This window comes from Pteropus medius, unplaced genomic scaffold (genome assembly GCF_902729225.1).
Source record: "Pteropus medius unplaced genomic scaffold, Ma_sr-lr_union100, whole genome shotgun sequence".
Taxonomy (NCBI): domain Eukaryota; kingdom Metazoa; phylum Chordata; class Mammalia; order Chiroptera; family Pteropodidae; genus Pteropus; species Pteropus medius.
The window spans coordinates 20,467,987-20,483,250 of NW_024352785.1; the positions used below are offsets into that span (position 1 = coordinate 20,467,987).

General features: G+C 39.2%; 1 protein-coding gene across 1 annotated transcript; it reads right to left on the reverse strand.

The window, feature by feature from the left end:
* Positions 1-1,689: 1,689 nt before the first annotated feature.
* On the reverse strand, positions 1,690-10,610 carry ZNF394 (zinc finger protein 394). Its single transcript, XM_039848630.1, has 3 exons — positions 9,983-10,610; positions 7,808-7,934; positions 1,690-3,145 (listed from the first exon to the last, which is right to left on the reverse strand). The coding sequence occupies exons 1-3, from the start codon at positions 10,412-10,414 to the stop codon at positions 2,160-2,162; spliced, it is 1,545 nt and encodes a 514-aa protein (XP_039704564.1). The 5' UTR covers positions 10,415-10,610; the 3' UTR covers positions 1,690-2,159.
* Positions 10,611-15,264: the final 4,654 nt, after the last annotated feature.

Consider the following 15,264-nt stretch of genomic DNA (forward strand, 5'->3'; position numbering starts at 1 on the left):
CCTGCTGGCCCAACGATGGTTGCCAAAGACTGTTCAGAATCCTGCCAGAAGGTAAGCATGTGGGAAACAGGGACTCACCTGTTCAGCCTCAGCAGGCCCCACTGCATGTGCCTGGTAGACAGCCCTGCCCCACATACCCTCTGGGAACCCAGGGTGCTTAGCAATCCTCTGGTCCCTCCCTTCGGTCAGGCCTCTGTCCCTGCAGTTCCCACCAGGGGGCTTCAGGAGCCTCCCTCTTAACTGTGCCACTGTGCCAGAGACCTAGAAGTCCCAAGCAGGGTGCAGGACTTTCCAGAACAGAACTTGAAAATTTCAAAACAAAGACATTAAAAGATAATAGATTTTAATGTTATAACTCTCCCAGCTCGAGTCAGGTCTCTCACCTTGTTAGCAAAAATCTAGATTTACCATTTTGTTGGATGCTGTTCTTGGTGTTATAGGAGCATACAAGTAGTAAGATGGTTTCTCAGTTATGGACTGAATCCTGTCACCCAACACCATGAATTCATACATTTAAGTCCTAAACCCTAATGTTACCGTATTTGGAGACAGGGTCTTTAAGGAGCTAATTAAGGTAAGTGAGGTCATAAGTGTGGGGCCCTCATTGATAGGACTGGTGTCTTTATAAGAGGAGTAGATAACAGTTCTCTTTCTGCTCACCACACAAGAAAAGCCATGTGAGGACACAATGAGAAGGCAGCTGTCTACAGGACAGGAAAAGGCACCAAAAGACACCAATCCTGATGAAACCTTGATCTTGGACTTCCAACCTCCAGAACTGTGAGAAAATAAATATGTTATTTATCCATCCAGTCTGTGGTATTTTGTTAGGCATTAGAGAAGAGTAAGACACCCTTTATAATCTAGGGATCAGAGATGGCATATACACATTTGCTGTATATAGTCACTTGTGAATAATTTGGGGTAGGATAATAGAGAAGTGAAAATTTTAAATTGTTTTACAAGAGTGGACTTTTTCCTTTATTAATTTGGTGATTTAGAAGCTGAGAAAAGGGAGCTGAGATTAAAAGCAGAATTATCTTGACCAAAGATAGATATGTGGGAAATTCAAGTATGTAGGTTACAGTAAATGTCTATAGAAGGTAGAAGAATGGAGGGAAACTAAAAATGGAGAGAGTACAGTCCATTTTAAGTTTGCAGAGTTCCTATAGTAAAAAGAACACTAGGATCAGAACCCCTACCAGGTTATATATATGACTCTGTCATTTACTAACTATCTGACCTTGGGCAAATAACCTTTATAAGCTCGGGGAAAACCAGTGTGATACAGCTCATGGCCTGCTTAAACTTTTTACCATCAATCAGCTCTCTTAAACTTGTTGGGGAGTCAACAATTATACCTGGATTTTTGACTGCATGGAGGGTGTGAGCGCCCTAACCCCCCGATTGTTCAAGGGTCCACTGTAAATAGATCACATGAGGGAATATAGTAATTTTTAATCTCAGCTCCCTTTTCTCAGCTTCTAAATTATTGGATGTTTTCTGAAACATCCTTCTAATGTGCTTATAGCCCCTTAATTTAAAAAAAGGTTCAAAAAGAATTTGGATGTAATACATGTTATCAGCGTACAGAACTAGTAGGAGAGTAAGACAGATTTGAGCTCTAATCCAAGTTTTTAGTTGTGCCTACAGCTTAACCCAACAAGGAAAGAATGCAAAAGAGAGGAATTCTGCAAAATTAATTTTTTTAATTCAAATATATAGAGTGGCTCTTGTATGCACTGAACTATATGAGTTGTTTTGGATGATAAAGTATTTGCAATCCTCTCTGCCATCTAAGTAGAAAGACAATTCTGAGTGACCAAAATTAATTCTTACGGAAGTAACTAGAGTGCGCCAAGATTTGGTTGTTCAAGAGCAGAGGTAGGAGAGTGATGAGACAAGGACAGAATGTCGCATGTCAGCCCTCGCTCTTATCAGAAGTCTCCCCAGAATCATGTTGGAGGGGCTTCCAACTGATAGGGTTCTCCTTCTTTGTAATACTCTTATCAAGTATGTCTTGAGACTTGAGTCAGAATGAATCTATCTTGGGTGTGATGCCCAAGGAAATATAATCCATGATTGACTGAAATACTCCACAAGCCAAAGAATGCAGTATTTGGGCAATGAAAAAACAAAACAGTTCATGCAAAAGTATGTCAAAATGACAGGATTTTATTTCTGTGGATCCTTTGGTGTCGGATAAGGTGTGGACTCTGTCTAAAGCTTTCTCCACATTCAAGACATTTATAAGGTTTTTCTCCAGTGTGAGTTCTCTGGTGTGTAATGAGGGTTGCACTCTGACTGAAGCGTTTCCCACACACAGAACATCCATAAGGTTTCTCCCCAGTGTGGATTCTCTGATGTTTACAGAGGTCAGAGCACCGTTTGAAGCTCTTTTCACATTCTTCACATGTATAGGGTCTCTCCCCTTTATGGATTCTCTGATGTCTAAAACGGTTGGAAATACGGCAGGTTTCCCCACATTCATTACATTTATAGTGTTTCTCTCCTATGTGTATTTTTTGATGCCGATTGAGATGTGAGCTCTGTCTGAAGCTGTCCCCACATTTGGGACACGTATATGGTTTTTCCCCTGTATGTGTCCTTTGGTGTTTAATTAGGGCAGCACTCTGACTGAAGCTCTTCCCACATTCTTGGCATTCGTAGGGTTTCTCTCCAGTATGGATTCTCCGGTGTTTAAAGAGGTCAGAACGCTGTTTGAAACTCTTCTCACAGCTTTCACATTTATAAGGTCTTTCTTCACGGAACTGCCTCTGAGTCTCAAAAAGGCCTGAACTATGAATGCAACATTCATCACCATTAACAGATCTCTCTACTGTCAGGCCACGCTGACAAAAAACAAAGTGTGAACTTCTGGCACTATTCCCAAATTCATTATTTTTGGAGTCTCCCTCTTCCGTTGGACCATTCTTGAGATCTGAGATGCTGGTGAGTCCTTGCTCTTCCGGAGAATTTTCAAATTTCAGTGATGAGGGGGTTCCTGACTGCTTTTCTACCCTGTCCTCATGGGAAAACAAGGGAGCCTTCCCCTGGGATGCTTCCTGTAGCTGCCTCTGTGGCTCTACTTCTAGAATTTCTTGCTTTGGAATCAACTCTTTGTTCTCAGTTCTGGTTTCCAAACCTGAAACATTAAAATACAAATTACTGATATTTCATCCTGTGCAAGAGCAAAATAAGCAAGTACTAGCAGAAAAGTGCACCCCCAATTTTTGATCTCCATGTAACCACTTCTGAAGTTAAATTGTTTTAGTTAACCTGTCAGATGTGCTCACATTTTCCTGTACAAACCCTGTTTCTTTGCTTTTATACTTGTGTCTGCACCTACCAACCCATCTCTTCTCCCCCACCCTACTCCACTGCTGTATTAAGCACCATATTATGACACATAAATTAGGAAGGGGTGTCAAGAGAGCCAGTATAGCCTTTATCCAATGTCTGAAAGATGGTTTAACAAGGGAAATTCTATTCATGTGATGAGTTACAGTATTAGATATACCAGATGCCCCCAATGTCTGAAGGCAGGGTTCGTGTGGGAGATAAATCTGGGACTTATTGAAAGTCTACAGAGGAACAGTCAAGACAACAGATTATATCCCTTAATCCAGAATTCTTGTAGTTTACTCTCCAGAAAGGCTTAACCAGATAAATTTTGGATCAGGGACATCAGGAACACCTAAGAATAGGGGAGAGTTACTACTGTCACATCAGTTCAATCAAGGGAAAACTGACACCCTAATTGGTAGAACTTCAATGTACTGTCTTCTCCTCAGGCTCAAACTATTGGTTCCAAGCTTATGTCCTCTAGGCAGAAAGGGCAGAAATTTTTACTGCAGGGATTTCATAGGCTTATTCCCTATTGTATCCCCACCTAGAATAGCACCTGGCTTACTGCAGACACTCAAAATATTTGTTGAATATCTCTCTATGGTAAAATTTACCAGCCCAGGTCAAAAAGACCTAGAGACATGGCACAAGGAAATTCCCACGTATAACAGCACCTGGATGGCCAACCCTATACTGAATATCACCAGTTTACAAGTCCTGTTCTAACAGAGATTCCAGTCAGAATTCTTATGTTTGACTATTAAATATAAACGAAAAGTGAAAGGTCACCAACATTTCAAAAAAACTTTCAATAGAAATGCCAATGAAACATGCAATGCATGAAATGAGAAAACTTTAATAACGTATAATTAATATTCTCAGATAAATAAGACATTGCATCTAGGAAATAAGGAGGCTATAACAAAAGGAATATTTAAAGAAGAAAAGCTCTTGAAAATATTAATGAGAACAAAAATATTTCAGTGTAAGAGTTAGAAAATAAAGCTAAGGAGATCTATCTTCTAGAAAGTGAAACAAAATATAAAGAAATGGGAAGGTGGTGGAGAGACCTGACAAGATCAGTCCATGAGTTCCAACATGCAACTGAAAGAAATCCCAGAAAGAACACAGTAAAAATGAGATAAAAATAAGTAGATAGATAAAAAATACTATAAAAAATTCCTCACAATTCAAATATATTGGTGTCTATATTATAAGGCCCACCAACTACTCAGAACAATGAATGAAAAAAAAAACCAAAACCTCACACTAAACCATATCCATGGTGAAATTTTATACTAGCAGGAATAAACAAAAACTCCTAAGGGCTTCTACACAGAACAAACAGATCATACACCAAGGATAGAATATCACAGTGGCATCAGATTTCTCAATAGCAATATGGCAAGCTAGCTAGAAAATGCACTGTCTTCAAAATTCAAAGGTAAAATTTCTAACGTAGAATGCTATATCCAGCCACACTATGAACCAAATGTGAAGGAAATAAAGACACACTCAAAGTCACAAAAATGTTAGTTCCCAAGTATATGGAACACACTGAAAAATGTTCTCCATTAAATTGAGAGGGTAAAACCAAGGAAGAAAATGGCATGGGATCCAGGAAAGAGAAAAGCAATTCCCATGGTGATAGTGAAGGAAAGTTCTAGTACAATAGCTGAGTACAGGTTTAGAGAAGAAGCCTTTTCACGTAATGGCAAGAGGAAGCTTCAGAAGGAACTCTCCAAGGGGATATGAAAATGATGGCATATCTGCTGTATGTGATGGCACGGAGAGTTTTACATTTCTAACAGCTTGTGGGTAAACTAGTGTGTTCAGTAGTTAGAAAATGAGAAACATGCAAAACAAGGCATTTTTTAAACTTATTAAAATTTTTCCCTTTACTAAGTAATAATTCAATTATATAAAGGTTAGAGAATATTTAACTGATTGTTTCCTTTTGCTCATATTTGGTATGTTTTCTTTTTCTAAATTAAGTTTATTGGGGTAACATTGGTTAATACAATTATATAATTTTCAGGTGTACATTATAATTTGACATCTATGTATTCTATTGTGTGTTTACCACCCAAAGTCCAGTTTCCTTCAGCTACCATATATTTGATCCCCTTTACCCACTTCACCCTCCCCCCTTTCCCCCCTATATTTGAGCCCCACTCTGCCTACCTCGCCCCTCCTCCCCCACACTCTACTCTCTGGTAACCACTAGTCTATAGTCCATATCCATGAGTCTTTGTTAAAACAAGGCATTTTTAATTCAAGAGAAAACTAAAAGCTGTAAAAGAAAAGACATACAATCATGTGTACTATGTGAGTGAATACAGATAATATTTTTATAGGCATAATATTAAAACATTATATTACTGAACAAAAAGACTGATTTAACTATAATGAGAGAATTACAGACTGCTAAATGTATGAACATTGTGGGACAGATTTTTGACTTCCTCATTCGGCAGTCAAGAGATAATAACTGCAGGTGGAAAATCTTATTTAGAAATATGAAAATAAGTACTACTGGAAAGAGTTAAAAAGATTTTAAATCTGCTGTGTCTGCAAAGTTGGAAACAGGATTGAGAAGGGCCTGATATTTTCTTAAGAAGATTTGAAAAATACAAACCAGTAAAAGATTGATAAAACTGACTATATTAAAAAAATTTAATTCTATATAACAAAAGATGTCATAATGAAAAGACAAGCCACCTACATAACCATTAAAATAACAAAGGATTCATATCAAAAATATAAAGAACAGCCACAAAGCAATTTAAAAAAAGACAATGGAGGAAATAAAGATATAAACAGGCAATTCACAGGAGAGGAAACCAAAATGTCTAAAATATATCTGAAAGATATTTAACCCAGCAGCAATCAGGGTAAAGCAAATTAAAACCACCAGATACCATTAATCTAAATACTATTTATTCAGCATCTGTTCTGTGCCAGGCACTATTCTAGGTACTTGGAATATATTAATGAACAAAACAGTCAAAAATCTTTCTTCTTGTGGAGCTGATATTCTAGATGGGGTGGTCAGACAATAAATAAACGTAAAGTAAATTATATAGGATGTTAGAGCCTAGTAATGCTATGGACCAAGTCAAGTAAGGCAAAGGATCAGTCAGCAGTGTGAGAGAAAGACAGATGTAGGCAAACTGCAGTATTAAACATGATGTTCAGGCCTCACTGAAAAGTGAAATTTAAGCAAAAACTTGCAACAAGTCAAGGAGTTTGCATAGTAAAAATCTGAAGGAAGAATATTCCAGGCAGAAGGATCAGTTAGAGCAAAGATCATGATGCAGCAAGGTCAGTGGAGTTGGGGCAGAGTGAATGAAGGCGAGAGTAGGAAATGAATCAGTGAGGTAACAGAGCCATGTCACATTAGGCATCACAGGCTTTTACTCTGTGTGAAATGAGTATTGCAGGTTCTGAGCACAGGTGTGACATAATCTAATACTTTAAAAGGAACACTTGGACTACTATGTTAGGACACTGTGCCATCAACTGAACACCAAATGTTAACAAGAATGGGAGAAAGAAGAATCCTCATGTATTGCTGGAGTATCCTTTTGGACAGCAAGCCGGTCAAACATCCCTAAGTATATTTTCTTCAGAAACTCTTACATATGACCACAGGAAGAAAGATACAAGAATATTCACTGTAATACTGTTTGTAATGGTGAAAAACTAGAAGCCTTAATGCCCATGGATAGGAGAATGGATAAATGCAATTTGGAATAGTCATACAATGAAATATATAGGTGTTAAAATGAATAAACCAGAGCTACATGTATCAACATGGATAAATCTCAAATATTTAACGTTGAGAAAAAGGCAAGGTGCATTGGAATCATACACTAATATAATTTATATACCATAAAACATGTGAAAATAGTATATATGTTTGCATGTTTATATACATGTTTACATATACATTTATTTATATGTGTGTATATGTATATGGGGAAAGAAAAGAAGGGAGAAAAAATATGTATGTGGCTACATGAATATGAAGAAAGAATATAAAACACACATGGACATGATATATACAACAGGATATTGGTTACCTCTGGAAAAGGAGCAAGGGCAACAGTTTTCAGGGAGAGTACACAGGGCTTCACCTATAGCTGGAACATATTATTTCTTCAAAAAAAATATGAGGCCAGTATGGACAATATTAAAATTTGATAAACCTGTGTGGTAGATACACAGGTTCCCATTATATTTTTTTATACTTTTCTGTAGGTATTTTATTAAAAATGAATTAATAAGCTGAATGTCACCTAGCAATATAGAACAGAGAAGTCTTGCTTGGGTCACAAAAAAGACTCTAAGGCTCTCACCTTATATCTGTGAATGGCAGAGTGGCTCAGGGATTGGACTTAAACAAGCCCTTCGCAAATCACAAACAGCTAGAAACAAGCAAAATAACAGCACTTACTTGGTGGGGCTATGTTCCCATAATCCTTTGGTTTGCTCTCCCTGTAGAAGACCCTCTGAACTGGATCCAGATGCTTCCACTCCTCCCAGGTTAGAGAGACAGCCACATCCTTGACATTCACCAAACCCTGAAACAACAGGTGACCTCTCATCAGCACCTGTTGTCCCAGAATACCCTTACCACTAGTCTCAGGATGAGGCCTGACTCCAGAGAGGCATCGGCCAGCATTGAGAATAAAGTAACAACCATGGCTGTTGAGTCTACCAGTGAATCTTATACTGATGGGTCACTTTCAAATTTGGGATAAGAGCAAACATTCACTTAAGTTCTATCACTGTGATTTACCAAAAGAGAAATATGAGATAGATTAAAAATGTACAGATAACCAGAGTCCCAAGTTCCAATGCTGGCTCTGAGACAGTTTCCTCATGTACGAAATGGATACAAACGTCTACCTTAAGAAGATGAAGGTGCCTCACCAACAGCAGGTGCTCAGTATAATTTCCTTTCCCTTACTTGACCATTGCCCAGTAAGATAATTATCCAACAAGATGATCTTTTGAGATGGTTTATTTAAGTGTAAGTTGACCATTCACAGACGGTATAGCCACAGTTCTAAGAAAGGGAAAGTTGTAAAATTGATGCAGGGAAATGGTTTTATAGGTCCCAGTGATGGCTTGCAAACTGACTCCAAGGATCTCTCACTCAATAACAGAGAAAGGGAATGTATTTTTTTTCCTGTTATGTTTTATTATATTTTGTTATGTTTTGACATCTTAAAAAAAGAAAACCTTTGTGGCTAGGGAGAGCAAATTCTTAGAGAGACAAAGGGCTCAGCTAAGACTGGGTAATCTAGAGTCCTATCTTCTCCATCTGGCCTTTACACCCCAGGAGGTAACATTCCTCAGCCTTAATCATCCCAAGGCCAGGTACCAGGCAACTAGGGACCACTGCTATAATTTGCAACCCACTGAAATTATTCAAACTAGTCGATCCTACTGTTCACCCTGCCCTGCCCTTCCTTTCCCCAGAAACCCCAAAATAGGCTCTGGCCTAAACTTTCCCCTTGCTCCTGTCATCTGCCTGACCATGCTGGTGTCCTTCCCATTAGGTTCTGTGTGGCATGTGGTACCTCCTGTCTCTAGGACCTGACTGTAATAAATTTTTTCCTCTTGAACCCCTCTTCTGTCTCTGTGTAAAGGAAAACTGCACTCCTGTGTGTCTCCTCTACTCTCAATACTCTGAATACTTCACTACACTACTTCACCTCCAACACCAGATGTGTTTGTTTCCACACATCAAGCAATTCTGCAACACCAGCTGGGTGCTCAATTCCGATACTACCTACCTGGGGATGGACTCATCCCTCAGATTAAGGGCTCAGTCCTATAAGACTGCTCCCCTCCCCAACTTCTGATGCCAATTGCACGGCCACACAACCTGTTTCTGACCAACCAGCTATAGATCAGAGGTTCCCACAACCCCCTCTTTGGGTTTGATTAATTTGCTACAGTGGTTCCAGAACCCAAGAAAACAGTTTACTTACTAGATTACGAGTTTACCATAAAAAGATAAAACTCAAAAACAGCAAGATGGAAGAGATGCATAGGGCAAGGTCTCGGAGGGTCCTAAGCTCAGAAGCTTCTGTCTTCATGAAGTTAGGGTGCCCTGCCCTCCCTTTAAGTTGGGAGCTACCAACCTGGAAGCTACCCGAGCCCCATACTACTGGGATCTTTACGGAGCCTTCATCATATAGATATAATCAATTATTAACTCCATTTCCAGCCCCTCTCCCCTCTCTGGAGTACATTCTCAATTGTGAGAGAAGCGAGTCTCCAAAATGTTAAAAAGTAAAAAGGGATCCTCACATTCAAAGTGGTGAGGAATTACTGTTCTAGCATCTGAACTTTCTTTCTCAAATAATGCAGTTAGACAAAAGGATGTCTAACAATGATTAAACGATTCTCTTGTGTAGGTTTTGTGCTGAGAGGTCTATAACTGAAGGATCATTTCCTGGATGGATTGTCTATCCATCTTATCTACTTATCTACTGGAAGTTTCATGAACATCCTAAAGTTCGCAAAAAATATAATGAAGAAGGAAAAAACTTCTGAAACTCATAGCATCCCATTCACCTCCATTCCCCCAACTCCCACCATCAGCACACTCACTCACCTGGGGTGAGGGCTCACCCAGTGCCCTCTGAAGAGTCCGCACTACAGCCCCTGCCTCCTTCCCACTCTGGGGGCAGTGCTTCCGCACCCAGGCCTGCAGCTCTGGGGGCAGGATGGCCAGGAACTGTTCTAGTACCAGCAGCTCTAGAATCTGCTCCTTCGAGTGCATCTCAGGCCTCAGCCACCGACGACAAAGTTCCCTGAGCCGGCTCAGTGCCTCTTCTGGACTAGCCACCTCCTGGTAACGGAACCGCCTAAAATGCAGTCGACAAGTTTCGGAATCCTGACAGTCCCCGGGCAAGTCGGACTCCAGACCTCCGAATGAGTCTTCCTCCACTTTCACTATCAAAAGTCCATCACGCAAGGGTGGCGCAGCAACCTTGGCCCCCGCCTCAGCGTCACTGCCTAGACTTGCGGTCAATATCGAACTCATCTTTCTCTGGCACGAGTCGATTTCCCTAGAGTTTTTCCTTCAGGTGAGAGAAGGGCAAACGCTGCAAAAAGCCGCGGAACCCATCGGCCCTCCCCAAGCAGGGGCGCACCCTGCTCGGCTCCCTCCCAGACTTCTCCTACTCGCAGCGGCGCCGCCTAAGGAACCCCTCTTCTCGTGACCAAAAAAAAAAAAAGAAGAAGAAGAAAGCTCGTAACCCAGGGCGGAAATGCGACACCGACTCCCTGCGGTACCCACCGCCTGGGCATTTCCGGGGTCTCTCTAGGCGCACCGGAGGAGCGAAATGCATCTCGGTGGTTTGCCGTTTTCACCCCTTCAAGGGATGCTCTAGTGTGTGCACTTTGCTTTAGGGAGCTTATAATCCTTCAGGTTACTCTTTTAAAAAAGGATACTCTTCATTTAAAACTTGAATGTTATTCAGCCAGGTGGTATTCACTTATACAAGAAAGGTTTGTAGACTATGTTCTACATGTCAAGGCATCATGCTTGACACTATAGATACAAAACTGGAGAAGACACAATCCCTGTCCTCAAGTTGTTCATAGTCTCTTGAGACAGACACTATTCTCACTTCTGAAATCTAAGACCCCATTCCCAGCCTTTTCTCTTTTGTACAAAATGTCATATCTACCCAATGTTACCTCTCTGTCTTTGGAATTTCATGCATGTGTGAATTCCCCATGCACATGTATTAAAAACCTGATTTTTATCCTGTTAATCTGTCTCTGTTAATTTGGTTATTAGCCCCTCTGGAACAGCTTAGAAGGTAGGATAAAAGGTATTAATTTTCTTTTTTTTTAGCCCCCACAGTGTACACATACTCACAGGTGACAAGGCTACATTGGGCTTTGTCTACAGTCAGCATAAGCATTTCCTGGGATCCTGTTAGAAATGTAGAATTTCAAGCCTTATTCCAGACCTAATGAAGCATAATATGTATTTTAAAAAGATCCCCAGGTAATTTGTACATGCACTTAATTTTGAGAAGCAGTGATCAGATGAATCTTTCTGACAGTAAAAAATGTAGGTAACTTTTTGTACATATAGATCATGTGTAGCGTACATAAGACTTATCCACTATCCTTCATTATCTGTATTGCAGTTCCCTGCTATTATTACACATATCCTATGACAATGTAAAGCAGAGTTGTACTCCAGGGGAAATTCCGGAAGCAGTAAGGGTCTACATGTAGGCGTCTTGCCTCTGAGCATTTGAACCTAAGCTTTAATTCAGTTTGTAACAGGAGTAAGTGGCAAATTGCAATTTTAGTCATTTATTTTTTTTACTTAAAAATATTTTATGATGATTTGATCTTGACTATAGGACTCTATTACATGTGACTGTAACTTTTAATTATAAGATGTTTGAACATATATAAAATACCAAAGACTTATTTTAAGTATCATGGAAATAACTGAACCTTTGGATCCCATGTATTCAGAAAAGTCAGAAGCAGATAATAATCGAGCTAATAGTGGAAGATTTTTTTTCTAGTGTTTTTTTCTTGCCTCAAGAAATAGAATATATAAGGAAACTAAAATAAGCATCTTTTGCATGTTTCATATCCACTTATATTCAATAATGTTCAGGAAAACAAATCATGTAATACTATGCATTAATTCAACATTTACATTAAATGAATACTACTCATTAACTTAAAATCTATATTAAATCATCTTCATTTAACAAATGAAGAATTATCAAAGTTATGTTATAGTTAAATTCATTTTTAAAATTCATTCTAATGAATAAAATTAATGTTCTGATTTATGAATGCAAAGTCCGAGTGTCAGAATTCCATATGACATCTCTATGGACTAAAGTTTCAAATATAAAAAATGTGCAAAGGCACAGTTAGTCAACCCGTACTTCAGGCTTTAGCAGCCAAGTGATTGTACTAGTTTGTTGTGTACTAGTTTGTTTTGATTAGACATTAACAGAACATGAAAAGGCAAAGGCAGGGTTTTCAGGATTAATTTTTATGCCAAATCCACTTCTAGAAAAACAAATTCACTACTCTCAAGGCTCAGATTTGCCATTTTAGAAATTTGGAGCAATATGTAATAATTCAATGACATAACTCGTCACGTTTATATCTGATCTCTCCAAGTGGCTTGAAAGTTCCTTAAGGACAGAAACTGCACAAATCTACTTCCTCATCTGTGTGGAGATGCTATCATAATCTGGCAGGAAATCAAAAGTTCTTTTTCCAGTATTGCAGGACAAGGCTTTAGGGATGAGTGAGGGAATTAAAGGGCAGTACAAGCATTTTTCCTCACATCCCAGCAAGAGAAGCTGTAGATTCTGTCTGCTCACCAGCTGATTACCAGTCTGTCTCTGGTTTGGACTGTGCACTCTGATTGTGACATACTGAATTTCTTAGCGCATATCTCCCTTTCTCCTGTAATGTAACTTTTGCCGTCATCCCTAGAACGTCAAGTGCTTTAATTTGCTCTCACTTATATCATTGAATGGTATATTTCTGTGTTCTTAATGCCATTTTTGGTGCTTTGTACACAGAAGTTAATGGAAAAATGCTAGTTGCCTCACTTAAGTGAGGAAATAATTAAGTGAGAAAAGGAAAATAGGGCAGGATAAACAATATGGAGCCAGGAATAAGATGAGATTACAAATTGCCTACTGTAAGCTCCTGTGTGCTCATAAAAGATAGCCCACAATTAGGCTTTAAAAAGTGTCAGCAGCCAATGCAAGAAAAAAAGATCAGTTACATCATTTGCAGTGTATCTTGGGGAAAAGCAAACTATTAATAGTGGCTTAGGAGAAATCCAGCTATTCTTGGTACCAAGAAGGAAGAGAAATTTTCCTTGAGTGCTCAGAAAAAGAACACTACATGACATAATGTACAATATCTTAACAAGATCTCCCAAGTAAATAAGATTTAAAATTTTTAATGTCCATTTACTGTTAGCTGATGGTAGGTATCAAAGCACAATTCAAAAAAGCTGATTCTGTGAAGGTAGAAGAGTGTAGGTTAAGTACTCAGCTCTCTTAAGTCCTGGTTTAACATAACGACAAAATTCAACGTGCCTAGGGCAAGACTCTTCAGACCTTTTGCCATGCCATTCAGGCTGATGGTTATATGAAAAGTCCATTCCCAGAACTACCTGGATCATTACCCTTTGCTCTCCTCTTAAGATAATATATCTTATCGTGGTATATTGTAAAAAGGGCCACAAAGGTTTGAAACAAAAAAGATAAAATACGAGGAGAACATTTTGCAGTTCCTCCTGTCAAGAAGTTAAGTTTTTCCCCACCTTTTGAATTTGGGCTGGCCTTGTAGCTTGCTTTGACTAACAGAATGTGGCAGAAGTGATATTGTGTGAGTTTTGAACCTAGGTATGAAGAACCCTTGCAACTTCTGCTCTCTTGCTCTTGGAACTTGCCATCAACAAGTGAGCAAATCTGAGATAGCCTGCTGGATGATGGGAGGCAGATGTCTGAGTTGCCACGTGCACTCCAGCTGACCATCAACCAATCCCCTAAAAGCTTAGCTTACCAGTAGCAGACCATAGACAAAAGGAGACCAGCAGAAGAACCACCAAGATAACCCCAGACCAAACTGCCAACTCACAGAGTCATAGGCTAAGTAAATGGTTATTTTTTTAGGTCACTAAGCTTGGGGGTGGCTTGTTATGCAACAAAAGCTAACAGATATACTTTTAAAAACTAGACCAACCCAATTCCAATATTAAAACAAGATAAAATATTTAGAACATAAAAAGACATGTGCAAAACCTATGTGGAGAAATATTTTAAAAACTTCCAAAGGATCCAAAAGTAGGCTATTTTTCCACAAATGGAAAGACAAACCATGTTCTTGGGTAGAAAAATCAACTTTGTATGGATGTCAATTTTCCCTACCTTAAAATGTTAAAAGCGATCTCAAAAAACATTTCATTCTGGAACTAGAAAAAATGAATCGAAAGTTAATTTGGAAAAAATAAAGAAGCAATAATACTTTAAAAAGAAACACAATTGGGAGTATTTGCCCTAAGAGATTAATCCTCAATAAATTAAAACAGCATGGTATTATCACATCCGTAGACAAAGAGACCATTGCAATAGGTCTAGAATAGAAAATCTAAACACCACGAAACATACGAATTTACTATGTGATAAAGACAGCACTACAAATCGATGGTGGGGGGCAGGTATAAAGATAGACCTTTTAAAAATAAATGTTGGGACAACTGGGTAGTGATTTGGAAAAAGATAAAGTTGGATCTACACTTGGTATATCAAAATGATACACCAAGATCATTTTGAATGGATGAAAAGACCCAATGTTTCATTGTGAAACTATGCAAAGTTCTAAATGTAAAAAGTGAAACCATACAAATACTACAGCGCACCAAACATACAGCAGTGTCAATTTAAGCCGCTCCCGCTAAAGGTCTCTTTGGAGATAGGGGATTTTCTGCATCGCCTTCTTCCCATTAGGTAAACCACAGCGCTGGCAACAGAGTCTTAAAACTCATCCCTGATTGAAAATTCATCCCATACATTAAAAAACAACTCTCAGGAGTATCCAAAGATGTGTGCCTTCTGATTCAGAGTGGAGTCGGTAAGCCTCATTTTGGCATCGTGTGAAAGAGTGGTGATAGTGACTCTTGTCCTGCCTGTCGAATAGTTTTGTAAACGGATACGAAAACGAGAAATTATTAAGGATGGGATTCCCTTGGCTGGAGAAGCCCAGCATAGACGACTTCGCTCCTCGCAGGAATGCAGGACTACTGCCCTCACTCTACCCAGCAGGGACCGCAACGGGTTTCGCCTGGCACCGGGTTTCACCACCCATCGCCTTTCAGCA